The sequence below is a fragment of the Nicotiana tabacum genome, chromosome 22 (assembly GCF_000715075.1).
Source record: "Nicotiana tabacum cultivar K326 chromosome 22, ASM71507v2, whole genome shotgun sequence".
NCBI classification, from domain to species: domain Eukaryota; kingdom Viridiplantae; phylum Streptophyta; class Magnoliopsida; order Solanales; family Solanaceae; genus Nicotiana; species Nicotiana tabacum.
This window is the reverse complement of record NC_134101.1, coordinates 102,292,968-102,305,680: the sequence shown is the minus strand read 5'-3', so window position 1 is coordinate 102,305,680 and position 12,713 is coordinate 102,292,968. Positions and strand designations below refer to the sequence as shown.

Sequence of the window (12,713 nt, the reverse complement as noted above, 5' to 3'; positions counted from 1 at the left end):
GAACCAAACAAGTTAATAATAGATGCAAGGATCAACTCAATTATGCATCTGTCTAAGCCTCACGGTGGGCGCCAAACTATTTACCCATAAAAAGGTACAGTTGAATTTGTTACGTGGTTTATAGACAAGCGAATTGGTTTGACCCAAAATGATAAAATAAATTAGATTAAAAATAAGACTTAACGTTAAAATCAAAGGAAATGGCGGGTCTGGCTCCGGGAGCGATGCTTCTGAAGGCAGAAATAAGGACAATAACAAACAGAAAGTAAAGTTATATTATTTAACTTGGGAATAGAGTATAACATAAGTTTTGTCAGAGATTTCGTGTCCTACATTGGTTGTTGAAGCCACTATTTATAGCTACACCTAGGAAACAAGATCCTAGGATTAAGCTCTCTTAAATGACAATAAAGAGGCCATTGATGAAGGTGTAACGATAGACCATGAATGCCAAAATTCTTTGCAACGGCTGCCTATTCAATATTAGGGAATATTCTTCATTAAATGTCATCTGGTGACAAACATTCATTTTGCTCCCGTTGATTATGCTCCCTTCGGGTTCTATCTGACACCAATGCAACTGTTGTCCCCGGCCTCAGTCCTTACTCGATTCATTTTCCGTTTGCCTCTGGTTCCATGTGTCACACATCGATCATTTAATATAAATCAATTTTACCCTATACATTTGCATGTTTAATATTCTTTAATATTGACCGTAAAATATTTATAAGTGTCAAAATCAAGGGGTTCAGTTATTACAAATATAGAAAAAGAAAATAAGTTATCCACTATGAGATTTGAAAAATAATTTTATGTCCTCCTTAATTAATATCAAAATAATTATTTATACTAATTTTTATATAGAAGATTTAATTTTAATATTATTTGCACATCATCCAAATAACTCAAATCATAATTTGACATAGTTTATGTCCGCCTATTATGCTGATATGATACTAATTTTGTTTGAATAAACACGATGAGTATAAAACAGTGGGAAGTATATAGTAATAGCGTATTTGAATTCGTTATTACTCCCTAAAAGAAGAAAAGCAAATACTGATACTTTTGCATTCAATCATTTCACTCTTTTGATTTACTCTTTGATTGAAGTGTAGCCCCAATCCCAAACCTTAAAATCTCTTTATCCAATCTTGTGATTCTCGAGTTAGAAATTTGTGCCAAATTCATTTAAGGCTGGAAAGATAAAAAAATACTACCAAACATTACTCAGTAGAGTAAAAAATACAACCATCTCTTTCGTTTTTCCCCCTCTTTCATTCTGAGAGAACAGTACTCAGTAGAGTAATAAATACATGGAGAGGAATTACACAACATTTCCAAATCTAAAACACAAAGATTCACTGTCTTTCCTCATCCACCATAACTAGATCTGATGATTTCTCTTTCTTCTTCTATGATATTTTGATGCACACATCGTGAACTCATTTTCTTGAAAATAATAAGGTTCTCAGTTGTGAAGTGTGAGGATGTTACTCTACGGTCCCCTAACACCTGCTCAGGTTAGTGAATTTTCTAAACCCCATTTTTGGTCCTTCGAATAAAGTTCGAATTTTGATCCGTTTGCTTAGTTAGGTTGTGTATTAGCAGTACGACTGTGGTTTGTGCTCAATGCCTTTCCATTTTGCGCTTTTGCTTTTCCCTAAAATCCATTTTGATCTGGTTTATCAATGTTGTGTTTGCTTTAGTAGAATTTCGTAGATAGGAGTGTTGCGTGGCTATGTTTTGTGCTCAATGCCCTTTGCTTTTGTTAGTTAAAACAAGCTTACTTGGTAGATAAGATCTTGATTTTACTTTTCTGGATAGCAGTTGTACAGTGCCTACTTCCTCAATAAGACCTTCCAAACTTCAATTCTCTGATTGTTTTTTCTTGTTTCTATTGTCAGCAGTTTAATGTTATTGAGTTTGTAGTTAAAATGCCCTGGTGTCATGTGTGCTTTTGTTAAATGCTTTTATCTTACTCGTTGAAACATGCTTGTTCTCTCTATTACGTGTTGCATTGATTAATGAGCGGATTTGTGGACTAAGCAGCGTTTGCTTCATAGCTTCCCAGTGGCTTAGTCTTTTCATTGAACTTAAAGTTAACTCATGTTTCTTGATTTTTTTAAAGGGTTTACTCCCACTCCACATCATTGTATGATGTTCAATGCTTGGGTAAGTGGCATTTAGGATGTTCTCGATGTGTGTATCCTTTGTGTCTACATTTTCAAATTGGAAGTGGAAGCATGCTTATATTTCTTTGATTGGATCTTTCGTTGGTTGTTTTGAACTTCCAAGTTTTACGGGAGTTTTGAGCTTTAAGTCTTTCTTTTTGTCTTCTCGGTTTCTAATTTCATAGAATTTTCTACTTACAAAGTGGTTTAAGTGATCTTTGCTATGTGATTAAGTGTTCGTATTTCCAGGCTTCAATGAGTTGATTTTGGACAATGGATGGTTGTTATAAATGAAATGTAACTTTCCTCTGAATGAATTACAGGTGTCATTTTTTCTTGGAATTGTGTCGATATGTGCTGCCTGGTTATATTCAGAGTATCTGGAGTACGAGAAAAATTCAGCATCATCTAAAGTGTAAGTGGAAAAAACCTCTTCAAAACTGTACTTTTGGTAGCAAAGTTGTTGGATGACAATAGTTTTTTTTTTAAAATTTTTCTTTGACAATATGCAACAACAACAACAAACCCAGTGTAATCCCCATTAGTGGGGTATGAGGAGGGTAGAGCTAAGTTGCTCCGACACGGTAGTTTAGGTGCCCCACCCGTGTCGACACGATACTAGTATGGGTGTGGGTATGGGATCCATGCCGGATCTGGTCAAATAATTTTGGGTACTCAACCACGACGAACGGAAAAATTAAAGACGAGATACAATTTGATTCCCGAAATCATAACCAAAACTGGGTTAAATTTGGAAAAAACAGCATACCTTATCCAGAAAATCAATCATTTACTTAACTACAACTTGAGAATAAAAAAAATACATACTTTACCAGCTATATGTAAGTATTCCATAAAATTTCTCATAATTTAGAGTTATTTTTATATTTTTATTTTCTTGAATTATTTTCAGCCGGATCCCAGCACCCGTATACGTACTAGGATCCGTATCCCCGAATCTTAGAATTAACATCTTGAAGGATCCGAACTCTAGATCCGCACTCGTGTCTGAGCAACTCAGGGGTAGAGTATACGCAGACTTTACCCCTACCTGAAGAAGGCAGAGATGCTGTTTTCGGAGGACCCTTAGCTCAACAAAGATAGAGAGGAAGGAGTAACAACAAGCAACAACACCAGCAAACCAAATAGAAAACCAAAGCGAAAGAGACAATAAGCAATAACAGAAATCTAATAATAAGAAAGTACAAGACTACCATCGAGGAATGCATTAAAACTACTGGAACGAGTAAGGATAGCGCTCGGCTACCTTACCTTGTACCTTAATTCTCAACCTCCACTCATTACTATCCAAGGACTTGTCCTCGATAAGCTGTAGAATCGCCATGTCTTACCTAATCACCTGTCCCCAATGCTTTTTCGACCTACCTCTACCTCTCCTTAGGCCTTCCAAGACCAATCTCTCACACCTCCTTACTGGGATATTTGTGCCTCTTCTCTTCACATGTCCGAACCATTTAAGTCTCGCTTTTCGCATCTTGTACTCCACAGGGGCCACGCCCACCTTGTCTCGAATAACTTCATTCCTAATTTTATCTAACCTGGTATGCCTGCACATCCATCTCAATATCCTCATTTCTGGTCCCTTCATCTTCTGGATATGGAAGTTCTTGATTGGCTAACACTCAACCCAACATAATCGGTCTGACCACCACTCAATAGAACTTACCTTTAAGTTTTAGTGGCATATTCTTATCACACAAAGCACCGGAAGCAAGACTCCATTTCATCCATCCCGCGCCAATACGATGTGTGACATCTTCGTCAATCTCCCCATTCCCTTGTATAGTTGACCTAAGGTACTTGAAACTCTCTCTCCTAGGGATGACTTGTGAATCAAGCCTCACGTCTTTGTCCACTTCCTGAGCCATTCCACTGAACTTGCACTCTAAGTATTCTATCTTGGTCTTACTCAATTTGAAACCTTTAGACTCCAGGGTCTGCCTCCAAAACTCTAACCTCGCGTTAACACCACCTTGCGTCTTGTCAATCAATACAACGTCATTTGCAAAAACATGCACCACGACACCTCTCCATGAATGTGGTACATTAGTGTGTCGATCGCCAGGGCAAATAAAAATGGGCTGATGGCTGATCTCTGATGTAGCTCCATCATAACTGGGAAGTGTTTCGAGTCCCCTCTCACTGTCCTCACCCGAGTCTTAGCATCATCATACATGACCTTAATAGCCCTAATGTATGCTACAAGAACACCTCTAGCCTCCAAACATCTCCACAGAACCTCCCCCGAGACTTTATCGTAAACCTTCTCTAAGTCGATGAACACCATATGCAAATCCCTCTTCCTCTCCCTATATTGCTCCATCAATCTCCTAACAAGATGAATAACTTCTGTAGTCAAACATCCCGGCATAAATCCGAACTGGTTCTCGGAGATAGACACACTCCTCCTCACCCTCAGCTCCACCACCGTCTCCCAGACCTTAATAGTATGACTAAGTAGCTTGATACCTCTATAATTGTTGCAAGTTTTGATATCATCCTTGTTCTTGTACACAAGGATCATCGTACTCCACCTCCATTCTTCGACATCTTCTTTGTCCTAAAAATGACATTAAATAACCAGTGAGACACTCCGAGCCTGCCTTGCCTTCATTCTTCCAAAAATTCGACTAGGATTTCATCTGGCCCGGTCGCTATTCCCCTGCTCATCTTAAGCATAACACTCTCTACCACATCAACTTTTATATGCCTACAATTCCCAAATTCTCGACGTATTTCCGTGTGTTCCAAGTCACCCAGCACAATGTTCCTAACCCCCTTCTTCGTTCAAGGGTTTTTGGAAGTAAGTCTGCCATCTCTGTCGAATATGTGCCTCGTCAAACAAAACTCTGTCTTCCTCGTCTTTGATGCACTTCACTTGGTCCAGGTCACGTGCCTCCCTTTCTCTCACCGTGACTAGCCTCTACAGTTTCTTATCCCCGCCTTTGCCCCGAAGTTCTTCATACAGGCATTCAAGCGCTGCAGTCTTAGCCGCCGTAACCGCTAACTTCACTTCCTTAGCCATCTTATACCTCTCCCTATTTGTCCTCTTCTCCTCCTCATCCACACTCTCCAATAACTTTAGATACATCGCTTTCTTGGCTTCTACTTTACCTTGGACCTCTCCATTCCACCACCAGTCCCCCTTTGTGACTGCCAGAGTAGCCCTTCGAGACCCCTAGTACCTTTCTAGCAGCCTCCCTAATGCAATTCGCAGGAAGATGATGAATATATTGTTCTTTTTTTTTTAGTTTGGATAGTATGCCTTTACTGCACCACAAATACATGATGCATATCTTCATCCAGCAAGCGCTTTCATCCTCAATCTAATTTGGAGAGTTCCTCTCACATATCACAGTAGGCATTCTGATATCAATTTGGTTGAGTTGGGAAATGAAGCAGTCAAAGAAGATGACAGAGCTGTTCTATTGGAAGGAGGTGGCCTTCAATCAGCATCGCCTAGAATGAGGAGCTCATCTGTGACATCTCAGATTGCCAGGTTTGAAATTCAATATTAGCTATAATCAGATATTCTCAGTTCATCAGCTCATGTAAGGTAAACACCTCAGGTTTTGCTTGATGGATGAAAGTTTCTTTCTTGAGAATCGATTAACTCTTAGAGCAATGTAAGTGGATTTTCATGATCCAAGACGTAAGTTCCTGACCATGGCTCAGCTTGTTGTTTCTCATCTCCACCTATTTATCTGCAGATCAGAGTTTGGTGCCCTTTTGACTTACTTTTACCTATCTGACCGTACAAATCTGTTTGGTGAATCAAAAAAGGTATAGTAAACCTTTTCCTTATCTTTGTGCTTTCACCATGGGCCAGTGATGTTGTGTATGTATAATCGTTAACCAGAGAAATACTGAAACTGTCTTTTTGAGGTAAAAACATGAGGACGAGTTTTAACTGTGCAGCATTTGCACAATTAACTAAAATAGCTGGGACAGATGCACTCTGACTCTCCTTTTTACTGTTTTCTTGTTTGCTACAGTTTGACATTTTAGGCCAAGTATTTTTTTCAGTATTAGGATGGATAAGGTGATGTTTTTGTTCCTGAGTTCTGTTACAGCACCCTGTGATTGTGCTTACAATAATAATGTTACATAAAACTGAGTTGGCCCATGTTGTGTGCTATATCTGGATGGAGCATCTTTATATCCTTTCACAATGTGGAGATCCAGATTCAAGGATAACCAGTACATTTCCTTCAACATGAATAAGCAAGTACAATCAATATTTGTTTTTAAAAAAAAAAGGCCAAAATCATACGCAGCCCCTTAAACTTGTCCGGCTTTTCCTCTTAGACACCTTATCTAAGATTTGTTCCGATTGAATACTTAAACTACTCAAAATTTTGAACCAATTAAACACTTTTTTAATAACCAGCAAAAAACTAAAGAGAGTGTAATACACTTGCCAATGATGTGGCAAATTGACGAATTATCTAATGACATTTGGCATTTGGGTCCAAAATAATATTTAATAAAATGAATTATGAGCAAAAAAACAACAGCTATTTTAAGAAAAAAAAGAGAAAAATAATAACCCCACCCCACGCACCCACCCAGGCCATCTCTTTCCTATTCTTCAGTTAAGTCCATAAGCTGGCATCTCCAACCACAATGTTCTTTTTTTTTTCTTTTGGTTTATAGAACTAATTCATTGTAATTTTAGATCTGATGGTTTTAATTTTTTTTATCTAAATAGTTTCTGAACAAAGAGAGGAGGGGGATAGAAAAGAGAGTGGCAACAGTGATGAGTCTCCATTTTTTCCGGCGAGCAAAATGGTAGTGGTTGTCAGAATTAACGAAAAAAGGAGGAGATAGTGGTGGTGGTTTTCAGATCTGAAAAAGATGAAGAAAATGGTGATTGGAGTGGTGGTAGCGTCGGCAGTGATAATGACAGAAAGTGGTGGCGCTGGTTCCAAAAAGGAGGAAGAAGCGGCGTGGTGGCAGCAGTAAGGGAAGATCGGAAAATAAAACGACGGTAGTGGTAGAGGAGGTAAGGTGGCTGAAGAAAGAAGAGAGGTGAATTGTGGTGGTGCCGGCGACGGTGCCAATGGTGGTAGATGGTGGAGAAGTTATGGCAAAGAAGATTGAAGAAGAAACAGAATAAAAAAAGAGAAAAACATTAAAAATAATACATCTCACGCTCTTGGGGTAAGTGTATTACAAACACTATGCCATATCAGCAAAAAGTGTTTAATGGGTATCAATTTTGAATAGTATAAGTGTTCCATTGGAACAAGTCTTAGATAAGGTGTCTAAGAGGAAAAGCCGGACAAATTTAGGGGGCTGCGTATGATTTTAGCCAAAAATAAAAATACAACTGATCAAGTATCATAAACTCTATTTTGCATATTTTTTTATTAGTTCAAGATCATTTGCAACTTGGCATAAATTTAAAAGTTCTAGTCTTTAATGTTTCATTTATGTGCAGGAAGCTGGTTGTATGTGGTCTTCTGGTTCTAACCAGCTTTTGATTGTATTTGCAGAGCTACAATCGTGATCTTTTCCTCTTCCTCTACTTCCTTCTCATCATAATCTCGGCAATCACTTCTTTTACAATCCACCATGATAAGTCACCTTTCTCTGGGAGATCCATAATGTATCTGAATAGGCATCAAACTGAAGAATGGAAAGGATGGATGCAGGTAAGTCAGCTTTTGGCATGATCTACTAGCTGATAATCCATGATATCTTTTCTCTTACTTTTTCCTGCATATGTCAGAACGAGAAACTGACTTCGTGTTGTAACGTTATCTTTCACCATTGTTGTGAGTTTTAAATCTCCTCATTACACGAGTTTGACAATCAGAATTGTTGGAGAATAGTAAATGGCTGTAATATATGCAATGAGAAAACTTGGACATGCTTTCCCATGTTGAGTATGCGGCCCGAAAAATAAAAAGGATTCTACTGTAGATACTAGGAGAGAATAGGATGTCCGAGCTTGAATAAACGCTTCTCCCAAGGGGGCTTATTTGAATAAGGAAACAAAGATGTCCATCCGCAGCATTTACAACGGCATAACTTCATTCCATCCGCAACATTTATAATGGCCTAACTTCAATTATAAGGAAAAATTGATGGCATAACTTAAAAGTAAATTTTTTATTCCAACTGCAATACTTGGAAATGCATGTTTCTTATACTACTTTGACAACAAGGCAGTATCTTTTGGATAACTCGGAATCAGTGACAGTATTCCTTCTCATAAACATCTGTCAGTTTATTTTCTGTCTATAAGTTTCAGCTGCATTCGCCGCACCACTTCTGGGTTCTCACATTTTGATCTTTTGTAACAGGTATTATTTTTAATGTATCACTACTTTGCTGCTACAGAAATTTACAATGCTATACGAGTTTTTATAGCTGCATATGTATGGATGACTGGATTTGGAAACTTCTCTTACTATTACATCCGCAAGGATTTCAGCATTGCAAGATTCACTCAGGTACTCTCTTCCCCTTGACTTTGCAGATCTTATGTACAGGGAGTTTCCTTAATAGGCTTCAGAAAATTTTACTTTATGATGGACAGATGATGTGGAGGCTCAATTTCTTGGTATTCTTTAGCTGCATTGTCCTTAACAACAATTACATGTTATACTATATATGCCCCATGCACACTCTTTTCACTCTGATGGTTTACGGAGCCCTTGGTATATTCAACAAATACAATGAGAATGGGACTATTATTGCTGGTAAAATCATTACCTGCTTCTTGGTTGTTATTCTGATGTGGGAAGTTCCGGGAGTTTTTGAAGTGGTTTGGAGCCCATTTACTTGCTTCCTTGGTTGGTAGCTTGGATTTGTTTTTATCTTCCTTCTCCTTAGTCACGACTGATTACTAACGCTTCTGTGTATGCATATATTTTAGGATATGCTGACCCAGATCCTTTAAAAACAAAGCAGTCTCTCTTGCATGAGTGGCAGTTCCGTTCAGGTCTTGATCGTTACATATGGATAGTTGGGATGATATATGCATACTACCATCCAACAGTAAGTTCTCGTTCAGATTTTTCAACTTTTACCTGTCAGAGTAAGGGTGCTGTCTGTTGTCTTTTTCTGAAATATTCAGTTCGTTCCTTAACGATGTAAGTTCATAATTGATTCAAGTTTCATCTATCAGGTAGAGAGATGGATGGAGAAACTTGAGGAAACCGAAGTGAAACGTAGGATATCAATAAAAGCAGTTGTTGCCATAATTTCACTTGCGGTATCTCCTCTCTCTTTTTCCACTATCTGGCGTTTCAAACTTCTATCCCATGTTTACATATTGTACAAATTTCAGATGGGATATCTTTGGTATGAGCACATATACAAGCTTCCAAAGATCACATATAACAAATATCATCCTTACACATCTTGGATTCCGATAACGTATGTCTTTTTCTTCTATTGATTGCTCAGTAATTTTGGAAGTTTCTTCTTTCACTAGTGAATAATGTCCTGCATGTTCCCTTCTAATATACTGTTTGGTGTTTTTATCTAACAGTGTCTACATATCCTTGCGGAATGTAACCCAATATTTTCGCAGCTACTCATTAACCCTTTTTGCGTAAGTAAATTTGCATTATAAAGTTTCATTTACAGTTCCTTTGTCATATGTTTTAGTTCATGAAAAGGCATTGAAAGTCGGTGAATTCATGGAAGAAATATAAGTAGATATTGGATTTTGGTTTGTTACTTCAAGAGAGACCACTTATTGCAGTATATTGCTTTCTTGACCTGTAGATGGCTTGGGAAGATCACTCTGGAGACCTATATATCCCAAATCCATATATGGTTAAGGTATGAAAGATGAATTAAAGGTTGATTTCTTTCATCCCCAGCCAGAGATCGTACATGGTTTTTAAGACAGTATGCTTCGCTTGTTCTTATTTATTCATGATTTTATACCCTTCCTCTGATCTGCACATCTAAGCATAAGACCATAGAATGTTATCAGAAGACTGATATGAGTTTCACTTTTGGCTGTTTATTATGTAGTGTTCCTCAAGCTCTTATCTTATTTGGTAATTGTCATTGAGTTGGTTACTTGGTTATGAAAAGATAGTACTATAGGTATTTTGGTCACCTCGGGATGCTGGAGTTGGCTAACGTTTTGGCATAGTGGCCACTGTAATCTCTAACAAAGTGATTTTATGGAAACAATGAAATCTTAGTACTACTGTTTTTGTTAGAAAAAAAAAAGAATTGTGTATAAAACTTATGTGCGTGTTTAACGTATCTATAAATAAATGCAGATCTGGTGTTCCAGATGGACAGCCTAAAAAGTTGCTATGTTTGATCCCGAACTACCCATTGCTGAACTTCATGCTTACTACTGCCATATATGTCGCAGTAAGTAGATTTGTTTCTTATCCATTGCCTTTCTTGAGAGGAACACATGAATGCACGAATCAACTTCCCGTTTCTTTATGTATGTGCAGGTTTCTCACAGATTATTCGAATTGACTAACACTTTGAAATCCACATTTATTCCGATGAAAGACAACAAACGTCTTGGCTACAACATAATTGCGGCTTTAGTTGTATCAGGTCTTCTATATGTCTTGTCCTCCGTATTCCTAAGGGTACCTCAGCTGCTGGTAAGTCATTCTGTGTGTTTCCTTATCATCTTTAGTCATTGCTTCAGCTTTCGCACTTCTCAAGTTTGTGTAAAAAGTGATCAGAAATATCAAACAGAAAGCAAATGTGTGCGTTAGAATAGTCCAAAGTTGACACCTATCAAATAAAATTTATCGGCTATATTGAAGAAGAAAGTGGAAAATTTCTTTTTCTCATTTTGATTAGTGAAATACGATCGTTTATATACTCATTATAAAAGGATGATTAGATGGGAATTATTATTAAAGAATTAGTTAATATACTCATTGTTTACCCGTAAAACGTTACTGCTGAATTTATAGCGTGGTTTATTGAGAAGCGAATCAATTTGATCCAAAACGATAAATAAATAAGAACAAAAATAAGATCAAAGACTGAAATTGAAAGAGATGACAAGCATGACTCAGAGCTCAGTCTTTCATGTCCCTACAATGGTTGTTAATCCTGCTATTTATTAGTGTTATCAAAGGCGAAAGACACAAAAAAACTCTAAGATCTATCGGGGCTTTAAGCGCAAAGCACAAATAAAGCGTGTGCTTTAATGAAAAAAAGTGCAAGGGAGAACAAAATACAAAAATTGTAAGTGTAGTAGAAGAATAAGAATTTTAAGCATGAATAACAAATATATGAACAAAGAAATTGAAAAAAAATTTACGATAAAGTGAAAATATCAATTGTTTTGTGTCGCCTCTTCGGGATTACGCTCATTGGCAAGAATTTCATGTCGCCTCTTCGGGATTACGCTCATTGGCAAGAAAAAGTATGCTTTAGAGCCTTGATGACGACACTGAAGCGCCCATTAAGCAAGGCGAAACGCTCAACATATTTTGAGCCTCGCTTCAGGGCTTAAGCACGCTTTAAGCGTGCCTTTGACAACACTGCTATTTATAGCCTTACTTAGGGAGACAAAATCCTAAAATGAAGCTCCTCTTAAATGAGAAATAAAATGTCATTGATGGGTGCATAACGGCTGGCTTTGAATGCAGATATTTTCTGTAACGATTGTTCATTAAATGCTATCTGATGTCAAAACTTTGAATCTTTATTATCGGCTATGCTTCCTTCGGAGTCCATCCTGTTCCGATTACACATTTCACATCTGGTGCCAGTTATTTGCTGACTCGTCTTTTGCATGTCTTCGGTTCCACGTGGCACCTCACAATTCGACCACCTGTTATCAACCAATTTCACCCCATACACTCATCAACTTTAACCATTTAGCAGTTTATAAGTAAAATCGATCTCTGAGTAACGAGCTTCTCTAATTTACAGGTGTAGAAGTGTACGTACATTATATTCAATGAAGGCAGATATGATACAGTTTGCGAGCCGGCTACAACGTGGCTACAGGTTTTTGTTTTTGGTTCTTTTACATATTTAAACGGAGAAGAGAAGAGAGGTACCGATTGGGTTATAGCTCTTAGTTTAATATTCTTTGTGTGTATATATAGTCTAGCTCTTGAACTCAAATTTTCGATTGAGCAGTTTGTATTTTCCATAATTTGCTTAGCCATGTTTTAATGTGTACCTTCTAAATGAGGTCATGTCCCATTTTACTTATCAGTACTATTCCACCGTAACAATTTATTTACAGTGAATTTCACCATAGAAAACAAAGTTTCATTTCTTTCGAAAGTTTGCAAACAGTTGAAGGAAAAACAAAAACGCACCGTTCCCCGTGTGATCTATATTTGTTTCCCTAGTTATCAATATAATCACATGTATAAACACAACGATAAAAACTTCACGATCTCATTAGTTATAGAAGATTGTTCCAATGTATCGTCAAAGATTGTATTCGCTCTTCTTAGGAATCTTTCACAGAAGTTCACAAAAGGAAGGTAGAATCCATGTATGATGGAAATGTTAATAAAGATAGTCCAAACAGAACAAATAGTC

The 12,713-nt window shown here is 37.5% G+C and overlaps 1 protein-coding gene across 1 annotated transcript; it reads left to right on the top strand.

Annotated features, from left to right (window-relative positions):
- The first annotated feature begins 1,069 nt into the window (after window positions 1-1,069).
- On the top strand, window positions 1,070-12,431 carry LOC107800019 (protein REDUCED WALL ACETYLATION 2). The gene is made up of 16 exons (XM_016623162.2): window positions 1,070-1,523; window positions 2,498-2,589; window positions 5,554-5,694; window positions 5,765-5,821; window positions 5,906-5,978; window positions 7,694-7,852; window positions 8,507-8,656; window positions 8,743-8,998; window positions 9,082-9,203; window positions 9,334-9,420; window positions 9,496-9,584; window positions 9,700-9,762; window positions 9,939-9,995; window positions 10,451-10,547; window positions 10,637-10,795; window positions 12,087-12,431. Exons 1-16 carry the CDS (start codon window positions 1,491-1,493, stop codon window positions 12,090-12,092), a joined length of 1,641 nt encoding a protein of 546 aa, XP_016478648.1. The 5' UTR covers window positions 1,070-1,490; the 3' UTR covers window positions 12,093-12,431.
- Window positions 12,432-12,713: the final 282 nt, after the last annotated feature.

What these genes read in the sequence shown, in the direction of transcription:
- LOC107800019 (XM_016623162.2), top strand. Translation starts at nt 1,491, where the DNA reads ATGTTACTCTACGGTCCCCTAACACCTGCTCAG. An exon ending in GTGACATCTCAGATTGCCAG is followed by an intron (nt 5,695 to 5,764) that starts GTTTGAAATTCA and finishes TAAACACCTCAG; the next exon opens with GTTTTGCTTGATGGATGAAA. An exon ending in CAAATCCATATATGGTTAAG is followed by an intron (nt 9,996 to 10,450) that starts GTATGAAAGATG and finishes AAATAAATGCAG; the next exon opens with ATCTGGTGTTCCAGATGGAC.